This window comes from Apodemus sylvaticus, chromosome 3, assembly GCF_947179515.1.
Source record: "Apodemus sylvaticus chromosome 3, mApoSyl1.1, whole genome shotgun sequence".
NCBI classification, from domain to species: domain Eukaryota; kingdom Metazoa; phylum Chordata; class Mammalia; order Rodentia; family Muridae; genus Apodemus; species Apodemus sylvaticus.
Window position 1 is genome coordinate 97,799,209 of NC_067474.1, and position 24,115 is coordinate 97,823,323.

Below are 24,115 nucleotides of genomic sequence, written 5' to 3' on the forward strand. Positions count from 1 at the left end.
GTCATTTTAACTCTTCTTTAGATTAATTTTTCCTAAGCTAGCTTAACAGTCTCCATGTTCTGTCCCACAAAGTCTAAAAGCTTGAAGCTAGGCAATTTATCTAACCTGGGACATTTAACAATTGAGGTAAGTCAAGAACATATACCCAATATAGCTCTTATGTTACCATGGTCTGGGCATTCAGCAAGCACACAGTCAGCATATCTTCTGCAGCATTCTGTGGAAAAAACAGAGGACATGCCTTCTCCCCCAATATTAAATCAGGATCATGGCATATGTTAGTAAGTGAATTCCTTCATTTCACCTAGACATCAATATGTCTAATTATAAGATGTCATATACATTTAGCAAGGAGTTTCTTGGCATCTAAATTTTAAAATTTTCTTAAAAACATGCAAGCATAATTTAAATTATATGCACAGGGACACAATTTCCCCTCTCTTCTTTCTTCCAAGAAGATATTGTTTTATTAATTTAAGTTGGAACACAAAGTATAAACCATAACATAGGCAATAACTATGTAATTATATAAAATATAGTTGCTTTTTCTGTTAGAGCAGTTGCAACTAGACAGCCTAAAAATGAATCATTAGTCACATGTACATATTTTTTTAATCTTTTAAATTAGAAATATGAATATCATTTATCTGTAATAACTAAGTCCTCTAGGATTAACACCATTACGTGGTAGAGGTAGAAATTGAGGACATCAAGAACAAATCTTTATAATTTGATGTGCACAAAATATAAAATTATTTCAAATACCTAAAGGACAGTCATTTAGAGAACATATCCTTTGTTCTTAGAAATTTGAATCACATTTGTATAAACTGTAGAAATTAAGAATTAGCAGTATTAAAAATGGACCAATTTTAAGCAATTATAAACCATGAGCTATGTATATCTACTATTATTAAAAGCTTGACCTTTAACATCTTAAAAATAGCTGCTATAGCACCCAATTCAGGTATCTGTGTTGAAGCAGGGAGAAACTTAAAGGAATAAACATGTGATCTGATAGTACAAATTATCTTTTGGATAACAATTATTAATTTTGCCTAAAAATGCTTGCCATGTAATAGACCAACCATTAATAATAAATTTGATTGTTGCTTGAAGCAAGGAACAAACGTTTCCTACCTTGAAAACAGAGGTTTAAGACCTTCTGTGGCAAGCTTAAAATGAGGTAAATATAAGATAAAGCCAATTAATATATCTTAACAACCTTTGAAAGCCATTTACCTAAAAATTCTAAAAGTCTATAGGAGCAAGGGCCTGTAACAAACATTCTATGAACATTATACACTGAAAATTTTAAGATCTTAACTTCTAGTATTGAAACAGAGACAAAATACATTTTTTTTTTATCTGCCCTAGGATCCACCTTTAGTCCTTGGCAAGGACTAGACCTGAGCCTTTTAACTAAGACAGGATTAAACAAAAGAAACCTGTAATTTCATGGTCAAAGGAACCTACTTGATATCAAATACATTTCTACAGAGATCTCCTTTTTAATCTTGGAGGGTTAAATTTTGCTCCTACCATTGTAGCCTATAAACTTGTGGAAAAGAGGCAATGGGCCTCTAAAACCCATAGCTGTATCACTCTCAAAATTATCTTAATTACAAAATGTTAACAATTACGAGCCTGCAAACTAAAAACTGTAGCCAATGATACACTGATTTTTATTGTAACTCAATGTTTTCTTGCAATATTAGAGCACAATTGCAATTTTGGAAGCAAATCTCAATTTTAAACAATCTATTTTCTTTAAAATTAATGGCAAACACATATTTACAGCACAAGGTTTGTATGCCAGTTCTTATGTTCAAGTGTATAACAGTGTAACTTATTAAAGAGACAATATTTTAAATCTTAATCTTCATTAAGTCTAATCTCCAGGCCAAGATTCACATGAAACACCATGCCAATTTAGGAGCGTCCCAAAGGCTTGTATTTCCTGGATTGCGTCATGCCACGTGGTGTTCAAAATGGCGACTACCCTAAACTACCAGCCTTAATCGTCATGCCACGTGTTTGTTTAAAAATGGCGACTACCCTAAACTACCAGCTTTCACCTAACATTTGTTAATAACATTATACCTTTTAAATCATGTCCAGTGACTTAAGCCAATACTCTATAGTCAAGTCATGCAAAATATACCTTTAAATCCAATTATAAACAAGAACAAGGCATGAGTGGCGTTAGGCCACGTGTAGTTAGTTAAGATAGCTCTAACACTGAATCACCAGTTTTAAACTAACCTTTTCTTAATAACACTATACCTTTTACATAATAACCAATTAATTTATAACTCTTTAGTCAAGAAATGTAAAGCCTTATATCATTAAAACCAATTAGAAGCAAGTATAAAGCGACTACATGAATTTCACAAGCCAAACCAAGGTCTTCCCAAATCTCGAGGTTTCTGGGCTTTTAAGAGCGGCTTTTTCCCCAGCCACGCTTGCCTCTTGAGTGAGCTGCGCTGTCGCGGCGTGGCTTTGAATCAATCCCCACACAAACTGTGGCTAGCTCAAGAGGTTACCAGCAGATGTAATCTTTACCAATTTTTTCTTTTTAACATGAAACAGTCATTCACACAAAGACACAGAGAGGACATAAACATACACATAGACAGTCGGTCGGTGCACCGGGACAAACACGGAAAGATACACAGAAAGTTAAGCGTGCTTGTTAAGCAATTGCATCCATTTTCCTCTTTAAACAGCTCTTAGAAGCTGTGGACATATGCCTATTTTTAAAAACCCCTTTCTTTTCGCCGAAATCAGCTCTTACGAGCTTTGGGCAAATGCCTACCAAATTCCTTCCCCATATTTCCCTATCTTATCAGCCCAAGCAGTCCTGCGCTGGGTCCACACAGTATGCTTGAAAAACTGTATCCATTCCTGCACTCACAACAATAGACACGAATTCACTAGCGCTAGTTTTGACTTCTATGTTGCTTACCGTGCGGATACCATTAATTTTCACCTTTTCCGCGAAGCTTCGCTGGATAGGGCTACCTCAAGAAATTCTCTCGTGCCAGGTCTTCCCACGTTCAGGCGCCAATATGTAGCTGCCCGCAGCCACATGTAAACCGGGTTACCTGTTGAGAGAATTTTGGGGTCATAGGGAAGAGAAGCGAAAGGAACGTGCGGCCAAGTCAATGTTCACTGATCAAAGCCGTAAACTTTAATGGCGCCGGACCTTTTAACAGTTTGGGCAAACCCTCCCCCCAGACTCCAGGCTGAGTTCCGGTGGAAGTTGTCTAGCTTCTCTTGGAGGTCTTCGTCTTGACTGCTCCGGCAGCTGGGTGGGTCACCTGTTTAATTCAGGAATCCCTATACCTGGAGGAACAATGAACTTAACCTTTACTACGAGCGCTCCACCCTAGGTGGAGCAGGATCCTGGCTAACTGGGAGAAGTTAACCTTGACCAAAGTCAAACTCTGACCAAGTGCAAGACTGCCCCAATATGGCTCTGTACAAAGAAGAAGCTTTTTTGATGAGGGTTGAGTGTTACACTGATCTATGAGTAAAACAATACGTCACAACGTTTATATAATTATTATGCTCATTTGGTAGAATAACAGCTTTTTCCTCTAGCACTTGACCTATGTAGTCTCAGGTTCTTGGCCTCATTAACAACATCAGGTGTTGGTTATAGCTCATGGAGTGGGCTTTACATCTAATGAATACATACATATATACATACATACATACATACATGCATACATACATACATACGTACACACACACATACATACATACAGTGCTTGGTTACTGCTGTGCCCTTTGTGCCACTATTGCTTCAGTGGACCATGCAGGTAAGTTGGTATTCTGGGTCACAGAATTTGTAGCTGGTGAGATTGATGCTTTTTCCTTAGATAGTGTTCACTGTACCTTGTAGCACTATGAACACTGGTTAGTGGGGGTGAAGCTTCTAGTTAGGCACCAACTTGACTTTTTCAAATATGATGACCTAGATATTTGTTCTCTTCAGCAATAGGGCCTCACTGTCAGGTTGTGGAGGGTAAATGGCAGCAATGGTATGTAATAACTAGTGGTGGGGGGGGCGGGGGAGAGGTAGCTATAGAACCCCTTTGGCCAATTATTCAACAATATGGAACTTGTTCTGGACCTGAAGACTTTATTTGGCACATATAGGGCATAGTTAGGGCATTCTCTCCTCATTTTATGGTAAATTCATTCAAATTCCTTTTATATATTTTAGAATAGGTTTGGAATAGAGGAGGTTTTCATATTGATTTTCAAGAGACCTTCATTTTTGTTATCCCTCCCTCATTTCTTTCTTTACTCTCCTGTTCTACTTTTCATTTATTCTTCCTGTTATAGTTTCCTCTTTGTCTATTGGTATATTCTGTTTCTATTTCTTTGGAAAAATCACTTCTACAATCTCTCCCAGTCCCTTCTAAGCTACCTAAACTCTGTGAATATTCAAAACAAAGCACATATGTCTAAGGTTAAAAGTTTTCATCCACACCTATAACAGAAATCATGCAGTGGCTTTCACTCTGAGTCTGTTGTTAACTCTCTCAGGGTGACTGTTTATAGCTCCATTATTTACGTGAAACTTTTTATATTTTTCTTAAGAGCCGAATAATATTCCATTGTATAAATGTACCTACCACATTTTCAATATCCATTTGTCAGTTGATAGAGATTGAGGCTGTTTTCAGCTTCTGGTTATTATGAGCAGAGAGTAGGAGTGAACTTGGATGAGCAAACATGTCTGTACTAGGATGCAGAGTCCTTTGGGTGTGTGCTCAAGAGTGGCACAGATGGATTCTAAGATAGAGCTAGTCCAGTTCCCGAGGAACTGCCTCACTTACACCAAGTGGCTGTATAGGTTTGTACTCCTTCCAGAAATAAGTTAAGTGCTTCTCCTTTCTTGCCTCCTTGCCGGCATCTGCGGTCATTAATCCTAGCCATTCTGACTAGGGTAAGAACTCTCAAATTAGTTGTAGTTTGCAAAGAAATGTTGATATTTCTTTGTTTTTCAGCATTTTGTTCTTTAACTTGAAACCTCTCTTTTTAGTTCTATACCCCAGGTTTTAATTGGGCTGTTCTTTTGGTGTTCAAACTTTCAGTTTCTCTGTGCTCCTCCTCTGTGGTACTGCCCTTTGGGCCATCCTCACTGAGACACTGACTCTGTCCATGATGACTGATCCGTTTTCCAGGTTTCTAGGAAAGTTCTGTCTTACACAATAGGTCCCTCTCACAATGAAACATGGCTGTAACTCTAAGACAGGATAGACACAATGGGTTTCATCTCCAGTGTTAATTTGCCTCTGCCAAACCACATCTCTTCACTGGATTTGAAACCTTTGAGAAGTGTGACTGGCAGAGCCTGTTAGCCCTGCTATCCTGTGGTTATAGCTTTGTATCCTTCCTTCATCTGGGTCCAGCCCTTTCAGCATCTCCCCTCTGCTCTCTTTACCCGCTGTCCATCCCTACGTCTCCTCGTCCCTTTACCCCAGCTGGCATTGAGGTTGTGGACTCCACCATTGCCTTTCTCTCTGTCCATGGTCTTTAGCTGTCCTGCAACTACTCTCTTAGTTTCTGCTGTTCATCCTTTTCTCCTTGGTGAATGCTTTCTTTTTACTCTGGTTCCTTATTATCATCAATGATGATATAGCACAGAGAAAATTGTTATACTGCTGTCTTATTCCAGAAAGCAAAGAACTGTTGTCCATGTTTTCTTTTTATGCCAGAATTATGCCAAAATATTTAATCCCAAGAAGGTTTTGGACCATTAGCAGAAATAAATATGTTGTAGTAACAACAACAACAACAATAAAAACAACAAAGGCTCTTCTAAAAAGAGCTGCAAGGAATTTTGACTTCATGCAGCTGGAATATTTAAACTTTTTGCAAGATCTTCTATGGAAATAAACACTCTATGCCCTGATGCGTCATCATTGAAAGTCTATCATAAAGATAGACTTAAACTATTTCCTCCTGTGTGCTGGTGGATTAGTGCCTGGAATTAAATGTGAATAGAGAGCTCTCGCTGCATCCTCTACCCTTTTTATTTACTTATTTATTATTGAAAGTAGATTCTTCTTTCATATATACCAGACCACAGCTTCCTTCCTCTCTACTCTTGCCACCTCCCCTATTACCAAGAACTACTTCCCCGCTATTTCCCCTCAGAAAAAGCAGTCCTCCAAGGCATGACAGCCAAATTGGAAAAAAGATATACAGGCTGGATAGTGCAACCCAGTAGGAGAAAAAAAAAGGCCCCAAAAGTAGGCAAAGATGTCAGAAACCCACCTGCTTCCATTGTTAGGTCTCTCACAGAAACACCAAGCTATCAGCTATAACATATATGCATGTGTAGAGGACCTGGTACAGAGCCATGCAGGGCCCATGCGTGCTGCTTCAGCCTCTGTGAGCCCATGTGAGCCCTGCTGAATTGATTCAGTGTGCCATGTTCTCCTGATGTCCTCCATCCCCTCTAACTCCTATAATCATTCTCCCCTACTTCCATGGTTTCCCTGAACTCCAAGGAGAGTGCTAAAATGGAGACCTCCAACTGAGCATCTTTTTTCCTTTGTGCAGTGTCTGGCACCTGATTCTATCTGCTGCTGGAGGAAGCATCTCTGATGACAACTAGGAAAAGGCACTGCTATACAAGCATAGCAGGATATCATTAGGAATCACATAATTGATCTTTTAAACCTGTTGTGTTTAGTTGTACCCTAGGTCTCTAGTATATCCAGTCTCTGGTCCCTGGCCATCCAGGTAGTGTCAGGCAGGACAGGTTGTTGGTTGAAGGTTTTATGGCTGAGTTGGTGTTCAGGTTTCTTTTCCCAGTACTCTACAGAGTACCTTCCCATACCAAAGATACTAGAATGCAGGGATGAAGGCACTAGCTCAACCTCTCTTCCTTCAAATGAGCTGCTGTCCTCTGCAATGGGACCTCACTGTCTGTTTACAGAGTGCATCTCTGTGCCAGCATCTTCTTGGGTTTTTAGGGATCTCCATGACACTCCCTTAGCCAACAACTCAACCAGTAACAACTGGATACTCAACAACTCAACTCAACAACAACCATGTAACCCAGTCCCACCACTGCAAGCCTTGCCTGGCTATAAAAGATGGCTAGTTCAGACTCTATATCCTCTCTGACTAGTAGTTTTCAGTAAGGCCACCTTCATAGATTCCAGGGAATTTCCACAGCACTAGGTTTCCATACTGCTCCCAAATGCTCCCCGAACTATTCAACCTAGGTTATTTCCAGTTTCTTGTTTAAGTTACTGAGTAGTCTTCCTGCTAGGAAATGTACTTGACCAGTGGCAATCAAACAAGAGCAGTTAAGCAACAGATGTGTTTATAGAATAATATCCAAGAAAAGAATTTTCCAAGTTCCTAGAAGCATGCTGGTCAAGATATGTTTTTCAGTTTTTTGTTTGTTTGTTTGTTTTCATTGCTCTGAAGTAGTATTCACCACAACACACAGTTTGCTCCACTCTCTAGAGTTATCCACCCTGTCAGGCCAGCTACACCTGGGGAACTTCTGAGTGCAACTAAGCAACCTTAATGAGAACAGCAGAACAGTATTTTTGCTCTTCTGTGTGATGAAGCAAGAATATGATGTCAGAAGAGACAGAAGGAAGCAAGAATATGAGGCCATAGGAAACAGAAGGAGCTTAAAACAGAGGGCGTTTTCCTGGGTGACTAGAGCCTTGAGTGTATGAAAGAGGAGCTCAAGAGGTGACACTTTAGAGTAAGGTACATCCTGCTCTCTCCTCACCCCAACCGTCTCCCCACACCCTGGCTCTACTCTCTAGAGCTTGCTCTTACCCAGTCATGAGAGTATTTGTAACATAGGTGATTATTGGGCCCATACTGACCCTTTGATTGTCAAAATTCTGTGAGCTGTCAAAATTCTTACTTTCTTCATAGAGTGTCTGATAGCATTAGCCATGAAAAAAGGTCATCAACATATACCCCTGTATAAAGACAGTGGCAAAGAGAAGCATAAATTTATATGTTGAAATTCTTTATTAATATTTATTTTGTAAAAATTGCCTAGCTTCTGCTATAAAGTGATATGAATTAGTTAAATATATATAATATTAGATATCATTTACAAAACCCCAAATGTTTTGATTAATTCTATTTTAGAAGATTACAGAGGTTATATTGTCACAAAATATTATGTTAAAAAACTTTAAGAAAAGTGGATGCAAATGCCTTTCTTTACATTTTAAGTGTTAGAAATTTAATTTATCACATATCCAGAAATGTATAGTAATATTTACCATATAGATGAATTAAAACTTACATTCTTGTGAATTTTTGTCTGCCTGAAGTGGACACTACTTTATACTAAATGAAAAAAATCAGTTAATCTTAGAGAATTCCCAATGAAATATGCAGTATGCATCTGTGTCTTTTTCTAACAAATTACAGAAATTTTCACAATTACTGTGAACTTTGAAGAAATTTAGAAAAATTTGGTCATTGTAGTAGGATTGCCATTGCTTATTCAAGGCTATTTTTATTTATATGAAGCCCTTTAAGTGAGTATACATAGCTTAGAATCTTTTCTTTTTTACATAATTCTCTTCTTATGAGTTATCCTGGCCAATATCACATTTTATCTTTTGAATGTCAGATATAGTTTTATGTTGATATCTAACTATATTGCTTATACATTGTGTCTGGTTTTGGGCTATTAATATAACTTAAGGGCAGGTATATGTCCATATATAGTTCATATACATGTAAATATATATGCATACACTTGCCTTACTGATTTTATAATTTTTGCTTTTTTCAACAGCTTTATAATGAATTACATATTTGTTTTGAAACTACAAAATCAAATGAAGCTATGCTCCGGCAAAGTGTTGTTAATCTTCAGGACCAACTGTTTCAAAAAGAACAAGAAAATGTAAAATTAAAAGAAAAACTTCAGGAATCACAAGGAACACCCTCTTTATCACCCCATGAGAGTGATTCAAACCACTCAGGAAAGGTGAGAGATTTCCTAAAACGTTACCCATTAATATTTTATGTTTTTATTTGTGAACATGAATGTTGTAGATGGTACATATTAAAAAGGAAATGCATGTAGAACCACAGAAGATATTAATTATAGATGTCTTGTGTGTGTGTGTGTGCGCGCTCGCATGTGTATTTGTGTGTTATGCACCTGTATATTTATGTTTATATGTGTGGTTGACGTTAACTGTCCTCTGTCACTCTCCACCTTGCTTTTAGAGGCAGAGAGTCAGTGAATGCCATGTTCACCAGGATAGCCTGGACCAGACCCTGTGGTCTGCCTGTCTCTGCTGTCCCAGAACTGTGGTTACAGGTTAATGCCATGGTGCCTGACTTGTCTTTGGGTTTTAGGGATCAGAGGTCAGATTTCTGTGCTTTCCATGTGCTTTTGGGTTAGTGTTCATTGTTTAGCCTCTGGGCATGCCCATGAAGATTCTATTGAGTAGGTTAATTGAGGTGGGGAGATGTGCATTAAAGGGGGTCGAATTATTCCTTGGGCTTTGGTTCTATTTTTATTATTATTCTCTTTTTTACAGTCCAGACTTTATCCCCCTCCAAGTCCACCCTCGGACTGTTTCACATCCCATACCTCGTCCCCCTTCCCCACCACCCACCTCTATCTCACCAGACCTCCCCACTCCCTGGGGCCTCGGGTATCACAATGGTTAGGTGCATCTTCTCTCACTGAGACCAGACCAGAGAGTCCTCTACTGTATGTGTGCTGGGAGGGGCCTCATATCATACGGTCTGATTGATGGCTCCGTGTCTGAGAAATCTCAAGGGTCCAGGTTAGATGAGACTGCTAGTCTTCCTATAGGGTCTCGCTCTTCCTCAGCCTCTTCCAGCCTTTCCCTAATTCAACAACAGGGGTCAGCAGCTTCTGTCCATTGCTTGGATGCAAATATCTGCATCTGACTCTTTCTGTAGCTTGTTGGGCCTTTCGGAGGGCCGTCATAATAGACAGTTTGTAAGCACACCATAGCATCAGTAATAGTGTCAAGCCTAGGGGCCTCCCTTTGAGATGGATCCCACTTTGGGCCTGTCACTGGTCCTTCTTTTCTTCAGGCTTCTCTCCATTTTTGTACTCACAATTCTTTTAGACAGGAAAAATTCTGGGTCACAGTTTTTGACTGTGCAATGGCAACCCCATCCCTCCACGTGATGCCTTATCTTTATACTGGAAGTGGACTCTACAAGTTCCCTCACTGTAGAGTATCTTATCTAAGGTCCCTCCCTTTGAGTCCTGAGAATCTCTCACCAGGTGTCCGGTATATTCTGGAGGGCTCCCCCACCTCCTACCTCCCAAGGTTGCCTGTTTCCATCCTTTCTGCTGGCCCTCAGAGCTTCAGTCCTGCTTCTCCCACCCAATACCTGATCATGTTCCCTCTTCCCCTCCCTGGCCCCTTTCCATCCCATGTTTCTCCCCTCTTTCCTCACTCCTGTGATTACTTTCTTCTCCCTTTCAAGTAGGATTGATTGAGGAGTCCTCACTTGGGCCCTTCGGCTTGTTAACCTTCTTGAGTTCTGTGGATTGCATTCTGGGTATTCTACACTTTTTTGGCTAATATTTACTTATTAGTGAGAACATACCATGCATGTCCTTTTGTGTCTAAGTTACCCCACTCAGCATCATATTTTCTAGTTCCATCCATTTGCCTGAAAAACTCAGGATGTTCTTATTATTAATAGCTGAGTAGTATTCCATTGTGTAAATGAACCACATTTTCTGTATCCAATCTCTTGGGGACATCTGGGTTGTTTCCAACTTCTGGCTATCACAAACAAGGCCGCTATGAACATAGTGGAACACATACCTCTGTGGCAATGTGGGGTATCTTTTGAGTATATTCCCAAAAGTGAAGACCCCTAGCTGGGTCTTCAGGAAGATCTATTTCCAGCTTTCTGAGGAACCTCCAAATTGATTTCCAGAGTGGTTGTACCAGTTTGCAGTCCCACCAGCAATGGAGGAGTGTTCCTCTTTCTCCATATCCTCACCAGCAACTGCTACCTCCTGAGGTTTTGATCTTAGCCATTCTGATTTGTGTAAGGTGGAATCTCAGGGTTGTTTTGATTTGCATTTCCCTGATCATAAAGGACTTTGAACATTTATTTAAGTGCTTCTCAGCCATTCAAGGTTCCTCTGTTGTGAATTCTCTGTTCTTACTGCACAAAAAAGACTATGTAAGCTGGGCACACAAATATTCATTATTGTGTACTTCCAGACTGCAGTGTGGCCAACTACTGCAAGCTTCTGATGCCTTGACTTCCCTGACCTGAGCTGAAATGACCCTGTTTGCTTTGTCAGGGAATATACTGCAGAGAGAAGAGAAGAAATGAAGACACTCGGTCATCACTCATCTCCCACAGCTCACTCTCAGTAACTTTAGGCTTGACAATCACTTACTTTAATATTCTTAAATAAATTGCAATTTTAATATTCTTAAATAAATAACCTGAACATATTATACAGGTTATTATTTGTGCAATTATTCTCTAAACAAAACAATGTAATAATTCTTTATGCAGTACTTATTACATCAGGTATAGTATGTAGAAATGACTTAAACATATAGGAAAATAAGCAAAGGTTATCTGCAAATAATTTGATTTGTCTAATTAGGGTCTTTAGCATTTGTAGATTTTAAGGGAATTTGGAATGAATGCCCTATAGATAGCCAAGGGCAAATTAGTGATTATTGTGGTGAATTTTGTGGATATTGAAGAGCAGATTCATGACTAGTTGATGTCAAGATTCAGGTCATGACTAGTTGAGATTCTAACTTAACTAATAATGTAGCAAGGGTGTCTAATGTCTCATAAATGTTTGCCAAAATGTGTGTTATATTATACTTGAATCATATTAGTGGCAGCCTTTCCTGATATTGCATTGACTTGGTCATTTGATTTTCTACAGATTCTGTATGTTGTATGAATGCCATGAGCAGCACAGCAACAGAGACCTAGGATGGTACATGCAGTGGTAGACAGAGACACAAGAGTATGGGTTCACTGCAGAGTGAACATTTCTTTCAATTTTCTATTACTGTTCATATATTGTTTTGCTAAGTACTAAAGATATCTGTGCAAGCAGAACTTGAGCATATAGCCTTTTGGAGCCTTTTGTCTGAGTTTCTCCTTTGGCATGTCTCTGCCCTTAGAGTCTTTTACCTGTCCTTCCTCCCAGACATAATCTCCTACCTGCAGTTTGCCCACAATTTCTTAGCCATATCTTGGTCAGACTTCATGCCTGAGAAGGGACCTGCAGACTAACTAGACATTGCCACACACGAACAAACTTTGTGTATCTTAAAGCCAAGTTCCTTCTAAATAAATACTGATATTAATAGTATTTATGTCATAGCCTTTTAGTTATTCTTCAAGATGACATCACACTTAGTGTTTTTTTTTAATTTTATATAATAGCATAATTTAATGTGTCTACCTGTCACCAGTCATGTTTCCAGAGAAAAATGGGTAGACCTCCCATAGCAGCCATCAACTGACAGTGTCTATGCTAGGAGTGGGGCTTGGGTGCACAGCCTCCATTCATTCTGGAATCTTGACTAGGCTGATCTTGTGCAAGTCTTGTACAGGTAACTAGAGCTGCTCCAAGTTCATACGCAATAGTTTTGTCATGTCCAGAAGGCATCATGTCATACCTCTCATGACATCCCCTGACTCAGGTGGCTTCTCTGCCCACTGTGCTTCCATATTCCCTAAACCTTGGGAGGGAGAAGGGTGATATGAATAACCCTCTACAGCTGAGCACTCAAGGTCAGTTAATCCCATACTCTGACCAGCTGCAAGTCTTCCTACCTACTGTAAGATAAAAAGAGAAACAAACAAACAAAAAAAAAAAACCCTTTTATACCCTGTGAGAATAGCATAAATCTATTGAATACAAGTAGGTATTTGGAAATCAGTGTAGCAATATGAGCAGTTAGACAAACATTAGCTTCCTTTGGGGACCTTTTACCTCCTCAGACATGGGCTTTTGACAGATTTACTGTTCCTGACATGAAATACTTTATATGAAAAACAGCTCAAATCTAATCCATTCATGACTGCCATGCGGATGTAGTCTTGCCTGGTAGACTGGGGTTGTAGCATGCAGGGCCAAAGCTTGGTCAGACTGGTAGTGGCTTTCCTTCTGCTAGCAGCCTGCATAACAATGTCCAGCCCTGATTGCTGTCCAGCTAGTAGAGATTCGTGGTCAGTTCCAGATTGGGTTTCCATGTCCTGCAACCAAAGGGCATGATATCTTCAGGATTGGGTCTTACTATCTTGTTTTGATGGAAAGATATAACAATGGATTTTGGTTCTTTTTGTGGTCTCCCTGACCAATAAATCTTAGGGCAGTATACTGTATCTGGCATTGACACATTCATTTAACAATCTATGTCTTATTAGGACAGCATTGTCAACCCATGAAGAGCAAGTGTTAGCACTCCATTTTCTTAATGATATTTTAAAATTAGCTTCCAAACCAGTGGTTGTCCATGAGCTTTTTTATTATATATTTTTATTTTCTATATTCTTTGTTTACATTCCAAATGACTTTCCCTTTCCCAGTTCCCCCCTCCCCATATGTCCCATAAACCTCCTTCTCTCCACTGATTCTCCAATCACTTCTCTCCTTTTTCCCTGTCCTGATACTCCCCTCCAATGCTAGATCAAGCCTTTCCAGGATCAGGACCCTCTCCTTACTTCTCCATGGGAGTCATTTGTTATACTACTTGTGCCTTGGGTATTTAGAGCTTCTGGGCTAGTTAATATCTGCTTATTAGTGATTGCATTTCATGTGTATTCTTTTGTGATTGGGTTACCTCATGTAGGATGAAATTTTGCAGATCCAACCATTTGCTTAAAAATTTTGTGAATTCATTGTTTTTAATTGCTGAGTAGTATTCCATTGTGTAAATATACCACATTTTCTGTATCCATTCATCCATTGAGGGATATCTGGGTTCTTTCCAGCTTCTGGCTATGATAAATAAGGCTGCTATGAACCTAGTGGAGCATGTGCCTTTATTGCATGCCAGGGAATCCTTTGGGTATATTCCCAGGAGAGGTATAGCAGAGTTCTCCAGAAGTTTCATGTCCAGTTTTCTGAGGAAACGCCAGACTGATTTCCAAGGTGGTTGTACCATCTTACAGCCCCACCAGCAGTGGAGGAGTGTTCCTCTTTCTCCACATCCTCGCCAACACCTGCTGTCTCCTGAGTTTTTAACCTTAGCCATTCTGACTGGTGTAAGGTGAAATCTCAAGGATGTTTTGATTGGCATTTCCCAACTGACTAATGATGTTGAGCATTTCTTAAGGTGCTTCTCGGCCATCCAAATTTCTTCATGTGAAAATTCTTTGTTTAGAACTGTACTCCATTTTTAATAGGGTTATTTGGTTCCCTGGGGTCTAATTTCTTGAGTTCTTTGTATATATTGGATATTAGCCTTCTATCAGATGTAGGGTTGGTGAAAATCTTTTCCCAATTTGTTGGTTGCCGTTTTGTCCTTTTGACAGTGTCCTTTGCCTTACAGAAACTTTGTAATTTTTTGAGGTCCCATTTTTCAATTCTTGATCTTAGAGCAACTGAAGAATCTGGAGGAAATGGACAGTTTCCTAGACAGATATCAGACACCAAAATTAAATCAGGATCAAATAGATCATCTAAACAGTCCCATAACCCCTGAAGAAATAAAAAGGGTCATAGAAAGTCTCCAAACCAAAAAAAGCACGGGACCAGATGGCTTCAGTGCAGAATTCTATCAGGCCTTCATAGAAGACCTAACATCAACACTCTTCAAACTATTCCACAAAATAGAAACAGAAGGAACACTACCAAACTCATTCTATGAAGCCACAATTATGCTGATACCAAAACCACACAAAGATCCAACAAAGAAAGAGAACTTCAGGCCAATTTCCCTTATGAATATCGATGCAAAAAATACTTAATAAAATTCTTGCCAACCGAATCCAAGAACATATCAAAATGATCATCCACCATGATCAAGTAGGCTTCATCCCAGGGATGCAGGGGTGGTTCAATATAAGGAAATCTATGAAAGCAATCCACTACATAAACAAACTCAAAGAAAAAAAAACATATGGTCATTTCATTAGATGCTGAAAAAACATTTGACAAAATTCAGCATCCTTTCAGGCTAAAAGTGTTGGAAAGAACAGAAATTCAAGGCCCATACCTAAACATAGTTAAAGCAATATACAGCAAACCAGTAGCCAACATCAAACTAAAAGGAGAGAAACTTGAAGCAATCCCACTAAAATCAGGGACCAGACAAGGCTGTCCTCTCTCTCCATATCTTTTCAATATAGTACTTGAAGTTCTAGCTAGAGCAATTAGACAACATAAGGAGGTCAAGGGGATACAAATTGGAAAGGAAGAAGTCAAATTATCACTATTTGCAGATGACATGATAGTCTACTTAAGTGACCTGAAAACCTCTACCAGAAAACTCCTACAGCTGATAAACAACTTCAGCAAAGTGGCTTGTTATAAAATCAGCTCAAGCAAATCAATTGCCTTCCTATACTCAAAGGATAAGCAGTCTGAGAAAGAAGTTAGGGAAATGACACCCTTCACAATAGCCACAAACAATATAAAGTATCTTGGTGTTATTCTAACCAAACAAGTGAAAGATCTATATGACAAGAACTTCAGGTCTCTCAAGAAGGAAATCGAAGAAGACCTCAGAAAATGAAAAATCTCCTATGCTCATGGATTGGCAAGATTAATATAGCTAAAATGGCTATCTTGCCAAAAGCAATCTACAGATTCAACGCAATCCCCATCAAAATCCCAACTCAGTTCTTCACAGAGTTAGAAAAAACAATTCTCAAATTCATATGGAATAACAAAAAACCCAGAATAGCTAAAACTATTCTCACCAGTAAAAAAAATTCTGGGGGAATCAGTATCCCAGACCTCAAGCAAAACTACAGAGCAATAGTGTTAAATACTACATGGTATTGGCACAGTGACAGACAAGTGGACCAATGAAATAGAATTGAAGATCCAGAAATGAATCCACACACCTATGGTCACTTGATCTTCGACAAAGGAGCTGAAAACATCCAGTGGAAAAAAGATAGCCTTATCAACAAATGGTGCTGGTTCAACTGGAGGTCAGCAGGCAGAAGAATGCGAATTGATCCATTCTTTTCTCCATGTACTAAACTCAACTCCAAGTGGATCAAGGACCTCCATGTAAAACCAGACACACTGAAACTAATAGAAAAGTAACTGGGGAAACCCCTTGAGGACATGGGCACAGGGGGAAAGTTCCTCAACAGTCCAGGAGCTTTTAAAAACATATCCTTAGTGCTGCTTAGTCCAGCCTTACTCCTCCTCCCCATACCCCTGGGGTCATCAATGCTTAAACCTTTATCCCTCAGCTTTCCCTCCCTTGCTCCCTCCCTGTCCTCAAAGGCACCTGCATTCCATTATCTCTGTAGTTGAATTTTATTGTGGTTGCAAGATCAAGGTTCCCATAAAACATTGTGATACACCCTTTATTTTGGTTAACAGTTCCCCTGCCCCCACATTTCTGCATCCCTAGCCCCTCAATTATTGAACCATTCTGCCCCCAGTATTTCCCTCTCTACTCTCATTCTACTTATATTGTACATGTTAATTATATCTCCCATCACTAGTTGCATCTGCCCCCAGTAGCCAGTTCTAGGTTTCTCCTTCCACATGAAATCCAAGTTCAATACACAAAACAATAGATTAAAATCTGGGTTCAACATTAGTCAGAAAATATGTGATATTTGTTTTTGGAAGTCTGGGAGATTTCACTTAGCATGTTTTCCTTCTAATTCTATATACTTACCTACAAATGTTCTAATTTCACTTTCATAACTGAGTAATATTCCCTCATATATATTTACCACAGTATTCATTCATCAGTTGATGGACATTAGGTTGATTCCATTTCCTAGCTAATATGAATAGCCTATCATTGAAAACTGAGATGCGAGTGTCCCTTGATTAGGATGTAAAGTACTTTGTACATATGCCTAAGAGTGCTATAGGTGGCTTAGATGATATTTCTCTTTCTAATTTTTTGAGAAACTGCCAGACTGAGATTGAATGTGGCTATCCCACGACTTCCAGCAACAATATATAAGGGTTCCTCTATATCCACATTTATGCTAGCATTTGTTCTCATTTGTTTTACCAATGACTATGAGATAGCTTAAAATAGTTTTCGTTTTAACCTGCATTTCCCTAATAATAGCAAAGAATTTTTGAATATATTTTTAAATGTTTAGAAGTCCTTTATATTTTACTTTCTTTTTTTTTCTTTTTCTTTTTCTCCTTTTGTATATTGTAGACACTAATCTCCTGCTGGCTTTATAGTTGCTAAAGATTTTCTCCCATTCTTCCAGCTGCCTCTTCATTTGATTTTCAGTTTGCTTTGCCACACTGAAGCACTGGGAGCTCCTGAGATCCCACTGGCCATCCAGTTTCCTTGTGTTCCCAGTGTCAGGTGTGGTAGCCTCACTAAGTCTTAGTATGTTCAGATTTACTTTGCCTATCCTTAGTTCTTTGAGGCTACATACAAGCTTTGGGATTGTTTTTATTATGCCTGTGTAGAATAGCCCTGGATTTTGATTTGGATTGCATCTAACCTGTCAGCTGCTTTTATAGACAGCAGATTTTACAGTTGTTACTCCTCTCTACTCAGAGCATGAGCAGTCCTTCTGTCTTCTTGGGGCTTTCTAAAGTTCCTTTTGCAGCATTTTAGCTTTGCAATGCAGATCTTTCATTTCTTTGGTAATTATTTCCATATAGTATATGTGTGGTGGGGTGGCTATTGTGAGTGGGATTGTTTCCTTGACTTTTTTCCAGTATATTTATCATTGGTATATAGGAAAGCCAGTAATTTCCCTGTGTTAATTTGTAACCTGCCATTTGTTAAAAATGTTTATCAGTTATAGTTTTTTTTTTTCTGGTGATGTCTTTAGGGTCTCCTTTGTATGAAATAATATCAATTACAAACAAGAATACTTTGAATTATTTTATTATTTATATCCCTTTTATTTTTTATCTTGCTGTTTTAACTAAGATTTTAAACCTTGTATGGGCTAAGAGTAGAGAAAGTAGATGTTCTTTCTTTTGATTAGTTGGAATTCCTTTTAGCATGGTGCCTACTATAGGATTGTTATATGAACTTTATTGTTTTGCATTATCTTCTTTCCATTCATAACCTCTCTTTGAGTTATGTTAAGAAAGAGTGTTGAATTTTTGTCAGACATTTTCTTATTCATTTATTGAGATGATTAATTGGTTTCTTTTGTTTGTGTAATGGATAATAGTTCATGTATGTTGAACTATCTCTATATTTTTGGAATGAAGCAAATTAATGATGATGGGTGATCTCTTAATCTTAATCTTTAATTAAAGTAATACTGCCTTTACAAAAGGAGTTTTGAAGTGTTCCTTCCTTTCCTATTTTTTATGGAATAATCTGAGTGTGTTTGAGTTAATACTTTAAGTCAGGGTACAATTATTCATTAAATCCATCTGGCCCTGGGCTTTTGCTAGCTGGTGGCCTTTTAATAATTGTTTGTGTCTTGTCCCTGGTTATGCATTCTTACATTATTTCATCCTGATTTAATTTGTGTATGCAACTAGGTATAAATCAATTGCTTTTAGATTTTCCAATATATTGAAATATGGATTTTATAGTCTCATTATATGATTTTTTTGATTTGTATTGATACCTGTTTCAGTATCTCACTTTAAACTTATAATTGTAGTAATGTGAATCTTTCCTCTTTCTTTTGGCTAATTTAACTGTGGGTTTTTAAAGCTTGATTAAGTTTCCAAAGAAACAACTTTTTGTCTCATTGTTTCTTTATATTGTTATTTTCATTTATATTTAGTTGATTTCTGCCATGATTTTCATAGTTTCAATTTGTTTACTGCTTTGGAGTTTGGCTCCTTCTTGTTTTTCCAATACTATAAAATGTATCATTAAGTTCTTAATTTGAAGTCTCTCAATTTTTTTTAGATGCAGGCACTTGACATTTGTGCTGGTTGGGGTTTTGTTGTTGTTTATTTGTTTGTCAACATGATATAGGCTAGGATCCTCTGGGAAGAGAAGTCCATAGGGCACGGTCTTGGCTAATGATAGATGTAAGAGGGTGCAGCTCACTGGGTACCTAGGCAGGCTGTCCTCAGTTGTATAAGAAAGCAGTCTGAGCCTGTGTACAGGGAAGGCCAATCTTCTCCAATCTCTGCTTGATTTTCTGCTTCAAGGTTCCTGCCTTGAGTTCCTGACTGCCCTTCATGATGGACTGTAAGCTGTAAGATAGAATGAGCCCTTTCTTTCCCAAGTTACTTTGGTCATAATATAAATCCTTTCCTCCACGAGTTGCTTTTGGTCATGGCAGATCTCACAGTATTAGATAGAATTGACTAACCATACTGTGAACGTTGATCTCAGCACTGTGTCCCTGTGTTCCACAGATGCCAGCACTGTGTCCCTGTGTTCCACAGATTCCAGCACTGTGTCCCTGTGTTCCACAGATTCCAGCACTGTGTCCCTGTGTTCCACAGATTCCAGCACTGTGTCCCTGTGTTCCACAGATGCCAGCACTGTGTCCCTGTGTTCCACAGATGCCAGCACTGTGTCCCTGTGTTCCACAGATGCCAGCACTGTGTCCCTGTGTTCCACAGAAGCCAGCACTGTGTCCCTGTGTTCCACAGAAGCCAGCACTGTGTCCCTGTGTTCCACAGATTCCAGCACTGTGTCCCTGTGTTCCACAGATGCCAGCACTGTGTCCCTGTGTTCCACAGATGCCAGCACTGTGTCCCTGTGTTCCACAGATTCCAGCACTGTGTCCCTGTGTTCCACAGATGCCAGCACTGTGTCCCTGTATTCCACAGATGCCAGCACTGTGTCCCTGTGTTCCACAGATGCCAGCACTGTGTCCCTGTGTTCCAGAGATGCCAGCACTGTGTCCCTGTGTTCCACAGAAGCCAGCACTGTGTCCCTGTGTTCCACAGATGCCAGCACTGTGTCCCTGTGTTCCACAGATACCAGCACTGTGTCCCTGTGTTCCACAGATGCCAGCACTGTGTCCCTGTGTTCCACAGATGCCAGCACTGTGTCCCTGTGTTCCACAGATGCCAGCACTGTGTCCCTGTGTTCCACAGAAGCTAGCACTGTGTCCCTGTATTCCACAGATACCAGCACTGTGTCCCTGTGTTCCAGAGATGCCAGCACTGTGTCCCTGTGTTCCACAGATGCCAGCACTGTGTCCCTGTGTTTCATAGAAGCTAGCACTGTGTCCCTGTGTTCCACAGATGCCAGCACTGTGTCCCTGTGTTTCATAGAAGCTAGCACTGTGTCCCTGTGTTCCACAGATGCCAGCACTGTGTCCCTGTGTTCCACAGATGCCAGCACTGTGTCCCTGTGTTTCATAGAAGCTAGCACTGTGTCCCTGTGTTCCACAGATGCCAGCACTGTGTCCCTGTGTTTCATAGAAGCTAGCACTGTGTCCCTGTGTTCCACAGATGCCAGCACTGTGTCCCTGTGTTCCACAGATGCCAGCACTGTGTCCCTGTGTTTCATAGAAGCTAGCACTATGTCCCTGTGTTCCACAGATACCAGCACTGTGTCCCTGTGTTCCAGAGATGTCAGCACTGTGTCCCTGTGTTCCACAGATGCCAGCACTGTGTCCCTGTGTTCCACAGATGCCAGCACTGTGTCCCTGTGTTCCACAGATGCCAGCACTGTGTCCCTGTGTTCCATGGATGCCCTTGTGTTGTGCTTTTGGTTTTATTCAGGCTTAGGGATTTTGTGTTATGTACTTCTTGTGTTATTCAGGGATCCATTCATCATTTAGTCATGTATTGTTTAGTCTGCATGAGTTTGTGTTCCTGTTGTATATTTATTCAGTTGTGGTCCAGTAGAATACTGGGTGCTTGTTGAGGCTTGCTGTCTTGAGATTAGGTGTTGAAATAACAGGCTATATCTGTGTTGGTGTTATTTAAAGTATTTGTTGTATGGAATTGGATGCACGTATGTTTGATGTGTATCTATTTAGAATTGTAATATCATTTTGGTGGATTTTTTATCGCTTTTGATAAATTTTGGTGAATTTTTTGTGAGATATCCTGTTTGTTTCTTAGTTATATTTAATTGGAATACCTTTCCCCATTCTTTTACCTCAAGTGTCTATCACTGATGTTGAAGAGTGTTTATCACAGGCAGCAAAATGATGGCTTTTGATTTCCCATTCAGTCTATTTGTGTCTTTGTATTAGGGGATTGAGGACATGTTTATTCCTACTTATTATTTATGTGTATTAATTTCAATCATTTTGCTGATTTTTGTGGTGTCTTCTTAGACCTATGAGTTCATGGGGGAGTTTATCTGTCTCTTCAATCTGAAGCACTCCTTCCAGTATCCTCTGCATAGCTGTTTTCTTGTCATGGAAAGTTGTTGTTTTTCCTTCAACTTTAATAGATTTGTGGATTCTAACATTTTTTTTATTCGATATATTTTTTATTTACATTTCAAATGATTTCCCCTTTTCTAGCCCCCCACTCTCCGAAAGTCCCATCAGTCCCCTTCCCTCCACCTGTCCTCCCACCCACCCCTTCCCACTTCCCCTTTCTGGTTTTGCCGAATACTGCTTCACTGAGCCTTTCCAGAACTAGGGGCCACTCCTCCTTTCTTCTTGTACCTCGTTTGATGTGTGGATTATGTTTTGGGTATTCCAGTTTTCTAGGTTAATATCCACTTATTAGTGAGTGCATACCATGATTCACCTTTTGAGTCTGGGTTACCTCACTTAGTATGATGTTCTCTAGCTCCATCCATTTGCCTAAGAATTTCATGAATTCATTGTTTCTAATGACTGAATAGTACTCCATTGTGTAGATATACCACATTTTTTGCATCCACTCTTCTGTTGAGGGATACCTGGGTTCTTTCCAGCATCTGGCAATTATAAATAGGGCTGCTATGAACATAGTAGAGCATGTATCCTTATTACATGGTGGGGAATCCTCTGGGTATATGCCCAGGAGTGGTATAGCAGGTTCTTCTGGAAGTGAGGTGCCCAGTTTTCAGAGGAACCGCCAGACTGATTTCCAGAGTGGCTGTACCAATTTGCAACCCCACCAGCAGTGGAGGAGTGTTCCTCTTTCTCCACACCCTCTCCAACACCTGCTGTCTCCTGAATTTTTAATCTTAGCCATTCTGACTGGTGTAAGGTGAAATCTCAGGGTTGTTTTGATTTGCATTTCCCTAATGACTAACATTTATGGCTGGTAATTGTGGTCTTTTAGAACTTGTAATATATCTTTCCAAAATTTGTGTAAAAACACTAATGTTTAATATTAGCATTTTTATGATGGACCTGCCTTTTTGAGTGACTTGTCCTCTCTTGAGCAGTTTATATCCTTTCTTAATTCTGTGTTTTAACTATTGTATGCTGTATGGAGTTTATATTTGGGTCTGATTGTTTGACTTCTGTATGATTACTTTACTTGCCTGTCTTTATCTAAGTTTGGAATCTTTTCTCCTCTGACTTTACTGAAAATATTCTGTGTATGTTTATATGGTATTCTTCTTCTGTGGGTATTCTCCTATTCCTGATCTTTCTCTTAAAATTATACCACTACCTTCAATAACAGTGCTTACCTAAGACTCAACACGCCTCAGATTCCTTCTGTCTTCCTTGCTGCTGGTTGTGGCTCTCCATAGCCTCCTGTAAGTCTCCTCTGCCAGATCCTGGCTTTAATGGCCCTGTTGTTACAGAACTCCCCTGCCTCTGTGTCTTACCCTGGGTCAGCTCTGACCTTCTCTGCGTGTCCACAGCTTCTATTTACTTGTTAAATTGTATTTAAACTTCCACTTTTCATGCAGTTTCTCTTTGAGCAAATATCTATTAATTCATAGTTTACTATGAATTACTATGAAGTGCATGGTCTTCTCCATACCTGCTAGGAAATTGAGCTCTGCATAATTGTCTCTCCGAGGTGCTTTCACAGGCATTGCTTGTCCAGATCACTATCAGACCTCATGGATCGTTTATATTCACTTCTAGCAAAATATCAACACAGTTTGTTTTCTTCTCTGGAACCCTTTTCTTAAAATTAGGCTTCTTGTGTGTGAATCAGCAGGTGCTAAACGTTACTGTTTCCCTTGTCTTCCTGCCCCTCTGGACAGGGACAAGAAAAACTGATTGTTTCTCTTCAATTTCGACTGTCTTTTACAGGGGCTGGTTTTCCAAGTTCAGTGAGTGAGTTTAGAATGAACATGTGAAAAAATACACATTCTCTTTATATACTCAGCTGGTCAATCCAGTAATCATCCAGTGTTCTGAATCACTGTTCTCAGAACTCAGAGTGGGACAGAAATGTCAAATTTGGAAGGGAAATTATACTTGTAATTAGGAATCATGTCTAGATTAAAAAGTTCTGTTTTCTTTAAAAAAAAACAGTACTAGATTTATATTATACAATCATCAAGCAAAGCAAAAGAGAACAGTATCAGTCATTCTCAGCTTTGTTGGTCTGTCTATCTGTTTTGCCAACCAGTCAGACTACAGGACTTTAACCTAGGGCTCAGAATGCTGCTAAGCATTGCCATAGGGAACTGGGACAGACTTGCACCATAGTCAAATATTGTTTTACTTTTGTTTGCCTTTATCTTTCTAATTTCATTATGATTTCTATTATTTTTCTCATTTTCTCACAATACCATTAGTATTTTTCTTTCTTTGGTAAAGTGTTATTGTTAGAACAAAGAACTTTCAACATACTAGGACAAGATACCATGTATAGTATACTTTGAAGTCATGTTTGACACCTCCTTATTTGAAACTAAATTGCTTTTTAATTTATACATGTAAGCTCTCTTTTAATGTTGATTTCATTTATCCTAAAGCACTCTTTTGTAAGTGTGTTTAGTAGTTTACTTTTATAATGCACTGTAGTTAATGATATATAACAATTGTATAAAGCAGTGGATTGCTCTGTAGTACTCTCTACATGCTTTCACTGTGTGTTGATAATGTCAATCTACCCTTCTGC

At 39.3% G+C, this 24,115-nt stretch overlaps 1 protein-coding gene across 3 annotated transcripts in view; it reads left to right on the plus strand.

The window, feature by feature from the left end:
* Positions 1-24,115, plus strand: part of Cntln (centlein) — a 271,988-nt gene that overhangs the window by 98,855 nt on the left and 149,018 nt on the right. For all 3 annotated transcript variants that reach the window (XR_007977034.1, XM_052176700.1, XM_052176701.1), the window contains exon 8: positions 8,816-9,010. Coding sequence is in view for 2 of the 3 variants with exons in the window: in XM_052176700.1 (XP_052032660.1) it covers positions 8,816-9,010 (195 nt within the window). In the remaining variant the exon portion in view is untranslated. The remainder of the gene's footprint in view (positions 1-8,815; positions 9,011-24,115) is intronic.